Below are 9,000 nucleotides of genomic sequence, written 5' to 3' on the forward strand. Positions count from 1 at the left end.
GTTCAGCAACCTCTGAAGGGCACCATGTTGGCTACCCCTGTCTTAAAGCAACATAACGATCAACCATTAATTAGCAACAAACCTACAAAGTTAAAGAGATACTATTGTTAACCGAGATAGCTCAGTTGGTAGAGCAAAATGCTCTTATTCTCAGCATTGTGGGTTCAAGCCCCATGTTGGGTAAAATATTTGCATTGCAGAGGGTTGGACTAGATGGTCCTTGTAGTCTGTTCCAACTGTTTGATTCTCTGAGTCTATGACTGTATCATGGCACTTTATAGGGTAACAAGAGAAGAGAGGAAACAGAGAAGAACGTGTGCCTATTACTCGTATGCTTTGTTTCAGTAGAAGATGAGGATGTGTCAGAGGCGTCACAGAAAATACATTTTTTTAGGAGGAGTTTTCAGGGAAAGAGAGAGGTGACAATCCTAGGTTTCTGTGGGGGAGTTCCAAGCAAATGGGAGTAGCAAGAGTGAAAACACTGACATTTAAGGGAGCAGGAAACCTTTGGATGGGAAAGCTGGAAAAGAGAAGGTCGCAGGCACAGATATCTCAGAATAAGAAGTTGGAGTAAAGCAAGAGTAAAGCAAGGGAGGGCTTTGAAGGTAGGAATGAGGAAGTCATGCTGGATCCAGCTGTGAATGGATTTAACAGAGACCACATGGCCTGAGTAACAAAAGGTGACAGAATTTTGAACAAAGCTAGTGAGAAGACCAAGGAGTGGCATCAGAAAGCCAGGGAAATGGGAGTTAACTTGAACCAGTTTTCACTGAGAAGGCAGAGAGGGTGGGTCATATTTTTATAGCATTGTACAGGAAGGAGCAATTTGATTGAATACTATTGCTTAAGTTGATGTAAATAGTTCAGCTCTGTAACATTAACTCCCATCATTTGTTATTGCCTATTTACTCTATCTGCATACACCAGAAGTCACTCACAAAAATGAAGGGGTAATGGAAAACTAATAGGGAAAGGAAGGCTGCTTTATAAATTACTTCTTCCTTGTTTTTTAAATTACTGCTTCTCCACAGGCTTCAAAGGAGCTCTACCCATACTTTTTAAGAAGGTGTCACAATTAACTCTGAAGTTGTGCATAATTTTCTTTCCCATACAAAAGGTTCAATGCTTCTCTAATACTGATATCGATTAGCCAAGGGTACATAAATTTCCAAGCTAATTGCTGGGCCGCTAATGAGGTCCTTGCTAAAACTAGATATTATGTCTAGCAGCCTTCTTCAACCTGGTGCCCTCCAGATGTTTCAGACTACAACTCCCATCATCCCTGACCACTAGCCATGACATCTGAGGCTGCTGGGAGTTGTCTGAAACATCTGGAGGACACCAGATTGGGGAACGCTAGTGTATGGTGTGTGCATCTGGATTAATAACATATTATAATATTAAATACTGTGATTAGCATAACTTGAACGCATGACATATTTCTATGTTGCATGGGCTTCAGATGTTTCAGCAAAATGGGCTGCTACAGAAAGTCAGCTCTGAGTTATTTTCAATACACAGAAAATTTCAGTTTATGGTGAGTGTACAATGAATACCCAACACTTTGATTAATCCTAAAATTAAGGTCCCATGGCAATACCTACCAGACTTCTTCCTGTGGTGCATAGATCAAAGTTGTAACACTAATCAAACTCTGGCACTCTACAATGTGGTCAATTTGGAATTACATTTTTTTATATCTCAATTTCTCAGTTAAGAAGGCTGTCGTCTCAATAACTCTGGGTTCTTCTGAACCATGCAGCTGTGGTAGAAGACTCCTTACTGGGATATCTGTCTCTCTTATGTCTAAATAAAATGTCTTATATAGGTTGCTTGGGTTGGGAGACTGTAACTCTATGTCTAAGATGAAAGAAGACCAGTCAGTTCTACATCCCAAATGGAGCCCACAGCACTGAGATATAGCTCAGCAGAGAAAGGCAGTTCACTGTGTGTTTTTAAGAAGCTACTGTCATTACTGACATCTTACTTATAGGAAGAAACTACTGGGAAATTCCAAAGCATGTTTGTGAAACAGAGCTGCAAGCTTTAGTTGGTGGGTTAATCAAGTACGTAAAGCTTTGGTTGGTTAAATTGTAGGGACCAATTTTAATCAGTGAGCACAAAATTTAATTGGCAAAGCTGAATGCTTGCTTATTTTTTAAGACACTTTAATAAAGTTCTGGTGTGCTGTTATAGTGGGAATTAAAAGGAAAATATCTAAGAGGACTTTCCTTCTTAAGGAGAAACTTATTGTTTATTAAATGGAGTGTTATATTGTGTTTCCTTCAATATGTCTTAAAGTCACCTTTAGTGGAAGTCTGATGGTGGACAGATCTGTTGGTATCTAAATGATAAATGAATCAATTAACTGATGAAAATGCAGATGTGTTAACTGCTTAAAGCTTTTTTTACAGCTAATGAACCACCCTAGTGTCAAAAAATGCACAAAATATTTGACCACAATGCCTGCAGTTCACATGAAATGTTATCCCTAGTTTAAAAACAATGCTGGGAGTGGTTTTGAAAGAACCGTTACCCTGTGCAATGTTTCACATGCTTGGCATAGTGTATAAATGGTTGATGCCAGAAGTGGTTGACGCCAGAGCATACAATGTTAGCATGGTAGGTATCACTGGGAGTAAGTGATGCTGGCATGCTGATTAAATACAATCACTGATAAAATCTGCACATGGCAGCAGAAACACCTAATGAACCGGGGGGAAGTTTGCAGAATAATTGGTCCCCACTTCCCCTGGCTATACTGGTCACAATAGCGCTTTTACTGCTTTCTGTTTTCTCAAATGCATAGGCTTGCATGAGGAAGAGTGGAGATGTGCTGCCAAGCCTGATCCCCTTTAGTGCATCACCTTGGGCCCCTACACAGCGCTCCATGGGTTTGAGAGTGAGGGTGTGGAGCAAGGAGCCTTCTCTACTCTTGGAAGCTCCCCACACAACTTAGAACACTGATTGTGCACCTGTGTTTCAAAGTCGTGGGGAGCCTTCCCATCTAGGAGGCGGTTCTGTTTCAGACCCCCATCCTGTAAGGGGCCCAGGGATAACATGGGGCATGGCTGGGCATTGTGCCTCCACTGACCTTCCTGTGGCTGTTTATATGCAAGGAAACAATGCCTGCGTAGGGCTTTGTAGCATGTGTAGAAAGCAGTGATGACCTGGGACTAGGAGAGGTCTCAAGTAGAGCCACTCTGCACTCTGTTCCAGCAAGTGAAACTTCCACCTGTAATCTCTGTAGCAAGTGAAGCATCTCAAGTACTGGTGTGTCTTTCAGGTGGCAAGACAGAAGAAAATGTTGAACGTGTACTTGGATCCACTGCTGCTTCAGACGTCGTCTGGTAATCTTTTTAACTATATGCCAGATATCCATTCTGTTCACATCTGTATATGCTGTCGATTCTACATCTTATATGGATGTCAGTAAAAATAGTTTTAACCCAATCGTGGATATGTTTTTATTACGCATTTTTGATTTATCCTATCCAGATACTTTATTCCTAATGGAATGAATAAAGCTATATTAGAAATGCATTTACAATTCAACGTTAACCAGTTAATTTTTTTTAAAGAAACTTTATTAAATTTTAAAATAAAGACAAAATACAAACAACATCAAACATCCTGATACAAAGGAGGCAGGAGGAAAACTAGAAGGGAGGAGAAGGAAAGGAAAGATTCATGCAATGCTTCTTTTATAATCACAGTCCAAGACACTGAGAAATCACTTTATCCTAATCTTCTAAAATATATCATCTCCACAAACATAATTGAACCTCTGGGGATCTGTGCTCCATCTCTATTATATTGACATATATCAAAAATTAGGCCAAATAGCATAAAAATGATCTGATTTGAAGTCTCCCCTGGTTACTTTTCTTTTATAGGTGAGACGCTCTGGGAGATCTATATCCCAGACTCTATCAAACCAATAATCAACCATGGGAGATGAACGAGATTTCCATTGACTTGCTATTTACGTTCTGGCTGCTGCTCATGAAAAAAAGACCAATGTCTTATAAGATTATCTGGAATTTGCATTGCTTTCTGTGAAAGCAAGGCCAAGACTAGATCTGGTGTTGGTGATTTATCTGTTATTTGAGAGATAGTGGTAAAATCCTTAATCCAAAAACTATATAAAACTTCACATTCCCACCACATATGCATATAAGTTCCAATAGTATTATGGCCTTGTCAGCTTAGTGGAGAGATATTTTATTGATTTTGAAAAGGTGTTCTTGAGTCCAATACCACCTAAGTATTTTTTTAGAGTGGATTACTGAATCCTATATTATTTAGGTTTTAGTGAAGCATTTATACAAATTTGATCCCGTTCATGTTAATCAATCTGACATTCAAGGTCACCCTCCCAGGATATCCTAAGGCCCTGGGAGGAACCATAACCTAGCTTATTAGTAATTTGTAAATATTGGATACTGAGCCTTTGGAATTCAGAGATTTCTGAGTTAACTGAATCCATGTATGTGGTATATTTCCATTTTTTTCCCTTTAAGGCTGACATGGACATAGGATGACTATTAGGAAGAATATTCTCAGTTTTATAAATTTCTGCTGCCTTCCATTGTTTATATTGTACATATTTGTCTGTACGGCAGAAGGATAGGTGGTCCAGTATAGGAATTAAAGGGGATGTAAATGGAGCTAAATGTGAACATCAGTTAACTTCGTTTCACTTTGTTTTCCATTCTGCAGAGCTATGGGAGAGGTTCTGAAGCTGATAAATGAGTTTAAGAAGATACTTATTAGGAGAAGCCCAATGAAAGTTTGCATTTCATTTTGGAACGTTTAATAGGGGAGCACATGGCAAGTATAATCAGATACATGTTTTAATGTGTATTATCTTTCATATCCACAATCGTCAACATACAGCAGCACATTAAAAGAATTCCAAAAGATATTTACTTTTTATTCATTGCCTAACTAGCACCTTATTCTACAAGGTGACCCGCAATTAACTGCTTGGTGCTTTCATTTCCATCAAAATGAATGAATGCAATGGATTTGTCCGACTAGATACTGTAAAGAACACTAAATATATTCTCTGGTGTACATGAGTCAAGTAACTGGTTTGCATTTTGTCTGTTAGGATTATAGCTGGTGCTGCCTCGGAACTTAGCAAATGAACTTCACAAGTTCACAATGATCTCCTGGATTCTCTTTCAGCAGCACAGAAGAAAGCTTTGCTGCACACACATCTTCCCTGTGTTTGTAGCATGCTCATGGGTGGCCACAGACTTTAGAAACCTTATGGAAATTGCCTCCATTGCAGGGTGTCCAGACTCAGTGCTCTGCGTTTTGTCCCCTCTTGCACTGTGAGAACTACTCAAAACACATCATTTGGCTACTCTGTAGGACATTGGTGTAGAATGACCCCAGCCAATCAGGCCCATAAGAGGAGGAAGGAACAAGCACCTCTCCCAACACAGACAGGGGATTGCAAAGCACCAAAATTTCTTGTTGCTGCTTTGCAGCACCTTCCTTGTGCTTTTGTTTTAAATTTAGACCTAGTGCGAAAAAAGACAATGAGTGAGCAGTGTGATCAGTAATTGGTAAGGAAGTAGAGAAGCCCCTCCCCTTTCCATGTCATCTCTCCCCTGATTTCTTCTTTCCTATTCTTTCTCAGAGCACCCCCATTTGGTCAGGCCCATTCCTCGGAGCTTCTGCACTGCAAGCCTTCCTGGCAGGGGCAGAGTTTGTTTGTTTGTTTCTGACTGAGGGCCACATTTCCTTCTGGACAATCTTCCAGGGGCCGTATGCCACTGGCGAGCAGGGCCAGAAGCAAAAGTGGATGGAGAAATACATGTAAATTTTACCTTTCTATAGTAGACATACACCTCTCTATATCCTCCACCCAGGGAAACAAGGACCATCACATCCCAGCAAGGCAAATAACACTCAAGAAGGATGTGAAGCAAGACTGGTGGGAGAGACAGGTGCCTGAATAGGAGTGTGTCTTGTAGAGAATCTTAAGAGACAAGTAGAGAGGCCTGGAGCACCACATTTGGCTCCTGGGCCTGAGGTTCCCCACCTCTGCTTCATGGGCATAGCCTGAATTTTTGTTAGGGGGGCAGAACCAATGTGATGGGCCAGTTAGTTAAGTATTTCTATTGTTTTACTTGATTGGGGGTGTGCCCTACACCCATGCTCTGCTTTCTGGCAAAACTGCTCCATTCCCAAAAAAAAAAATTGTCCCAATAAGGAAAGCACTCAACATCTCTGTGCTGAATTTGCAGGGTATGTGCATATGTATGTGTATCATTCCAGAAGGGAAGGGGGAAGTGTGTGTGTCTTTAAGTCAAACCTGGTACTAAAAAACAGTGGTCAATTCCTGAAGAAAAAACAATTCTCTAATTACTTGAGAGCTGGGAGTGGAGCTCAGCTACATCAGGCCTTCTCGGTAGTGGCACCCTCCCTGTGGAACGCCCTCCCACCAGATGTCAAAGAGAACAACAACTACCAGACTTTTAGAAGACATCTGAAGGCAGCCCTCTTTAGGGAAGCTTTTAATGTTTGATGTATTACAGTATTTTAATATTTTTTGGAAGCCACCCAGGGTGGCTGGGGAAGCCCAGCCAGATGGGTAGGGCATAAATAATAAATTATATTATTATTATTATTATTATTATTATTATTATTATTATCAGGCAACTCAAGTGGGTGGGTGGGCATGTCATGAACTGGCAGGAAGACAGGAAGGGAGAAGAGTAGAGGATCCCAAGGAGGAGTGTAGCCGGGACTGGGACACACCAGAGCAAGAAGGGGGAGAGGACGGAAGTACTCACAGGGTGACAGATGGCAAAGGGATGGGAGTCGGTGCATAGGAACCAGAGGAGCAGGAGCAGGAGCCAGAGCGGCCCCTGTCTCCATAAACACGGCAAGCTCAAGGAGGCTGAGGCAGGCAAGGGCCCACAGTCCAGCTCCCTAGCTGGCCAGGTGGAGCTCACTAGCTCTGGGAGGAGAGATGTGATTCCTCAGCTGGCTTGGAACAGGTGAGGGTCACATGCCTCGTCAAGCCCAGATGCTGCAATCAGTGTGCAAAGGGCAAAAGGGAAGCAGAGCTGAGGTGCTTTATTTGCTCAGCTTCCCATGTTGGACCTTGGCTTGGATGCACCTGGACTTCTATGGAATTGTGCTTTGGGTTTGACTCTGGACTGTATCCTGACTGCTGGACTTCAGACATGGCTACTTGGATTGACCCTGGACTGTGTTTCCTGACCTTTGGACTTTGCTTTTGTGGACTGACCCTTGGACTTTGGACTTGGCATACTGACAGGTAGGCCAGGGGTTCAGGACAGGGGGCATCAAAACCAGCCCTGTCCTCCTCCCATGCATTTTGTCTTTCCTGCCTTCTTTCCCTGAGTCCCTGAGCTTGCTTTGTCCTAGTCCTAGGAGCATTGCATGCCCTTAAGGCAAAGAATGATCTTCCATTCTGAAATATAAGTAAAGCCTCTTGTACTGTTTGCTGCTTTGCAGGGAGAAGGAGGGATGAGAAAGAGAAAAGTGTGTGTGTGCTTGTGTATGTATTCGTCTCTTCTATTGAGTGGGAGAGGGGAGACAAGGAATATGAAGTAGCTTTAGGCAGAGCAATGTTTACTCTGATGTGCATGAGACCCATAAAACAGACAAAATGGCCAATTCTTGGACCCTGAACTCTGCTCTTTGTGTGGAAGCTGGTCCTTCCAAATACATCCTCAAGCAGAATATGAGATAATTCATTTGTTGATGCTTCTCAATGAAAAATTACAGGATATAAATACATTACAAAGGGCATGAAACAGCCAGAGTAAAGCACTTCTGAGACCTGTTTGTGTAAATGAAAGAGTGAGTTATGCATATGCCACGTACGCAAGGAATACTCCTGAACACAGTGGCTTACTTCTGAGTAAAGAGGTGTTGGGATGTGTTGTCAGGACAGATGAACAGCCATAATTTAATATATGTGTGTAATACCTCTTGGTAGACTGAGAAGCCTGTGAATGTCCTGGGTTATTGGTTGAGATGATCTGGCTCTGTTGCATCCAGTTTCAGTCAGTTGCCAAATCTGGTTACTCCTGCTTGCAGCAGAATTCCTTGTTGTGGTCCCAATGTTTCAAGGCCTAAATCTGTCTCTGACTACTGTTAGCTGCCCTGGCAGCCCTGCCCTCCACCCCACTAGCCCCAGTGGACCCCAGCTGCCATGGCTCAAGAGCTTTGTGGAAATTACAGATTTTGATGAACTGGTCCTCTTGTTTTTACCTTGCTTCTCCCATGATCCATTGTGAGAAAAGAGCATTGCCAGTGTATTCAAAACCTGACAGTACATTTGGTGGTGATGGCTGAAGAAATGCCTGAGGTGCTAATATCTAAGCAGAAGAGAGCCAAGATTTATGACTTCAAAAATGACTCCTGTCAGGCTGTGGTTCTTGGAGAACTCTGAGCTAACACACACTAAATGCTCTGAGAGGGATGTAAATACAAAACACACTTGCTCATGCATATTTTTCAGTAATGTTAATATAAATGACAAACTCTTATCAAGGGAAAATTGGTACCTTTGTGGTTCCATATAAAGTTTAAGCATTTGTCTGTAAACTGTGCAGATTTCCATAATAACAGTAAATAGATCCCTAACTGTGACAAATACTTTCTAAACATTGCAGCGGTGGACTAATATGCCAACCTTGCTATGTTGGAAGCTTGCTAGGATAGCTTAGAATGTCAGGCTGAGTGTTCCACAGCAAACATCTTTCTGAGAAGCTTGAGGGGTCTGGAAGGGGAGCAAAAAAGCAAGACCTGTTTGGAAGCCAAAGACTACATATCAATTTCAATTTGTGCACTCTGTGTATGACTGAGCTGGATATTCCCCACTGTTTTTACATGAAAGACCAAATCAAAATGGAGTAGCAGTGTATCCTCAGTGAGATAAAGCATTCTTATGGGTTTGGAGGGGTGAGTCTGGATGATCTTTGTGGGTCTCTTCCAAACTTGTGA

The 9,000-nt window shown here is 41.9% G+C and overlaps 1 protein-coding gene across 3 annotated transcripts in view; it reads left to right on the top strand.

Annotated features, from left to right (window-relative positions):
- TTC29 (tetratricopeptide repeat domain 29) overlaps nucleotides 1-4,925 on the top strand; it is a 112,657-nt gene extending 107,732 nt beyond the window's left edge. For all 3 annotated transcript variants that reach the window (XM_081021391.1, XM_081021392.1, XM_081021393.1), the window contains exons 12-13: nucleotides 3,287-3,350; nucleotides 4,723-4,925. In XM_081021391.1, the coding sequence (XP_080877517.1) occupies nucleotides 3,287-3,350; nucleotide 4,723 (65 nt within the window). In that variant the 3' untranslated portion in view covers nucleotides 4,724-4,925. The remainder of the gene's footprint in view (nucleotides 1-3,286; nucleotides 3,351-4,722) is intronic.
- The last annotated feature ends 4,075 nt before the right edge of the window (nucleotides 4,926-9,000 follow it).

The sequence above is a fragment of the Podarcis pityusensis genome, assembly GCF_964106645.2.
Source record: "Podarcis pityusensis genome assembly, chromosome: 9".
Lineage (NCBI taxonomy): Eukaryota > Metazoa > Chordata > Lepidosauria > Squamata > Lacertidae > Podarcis > Podarcis pityusensis.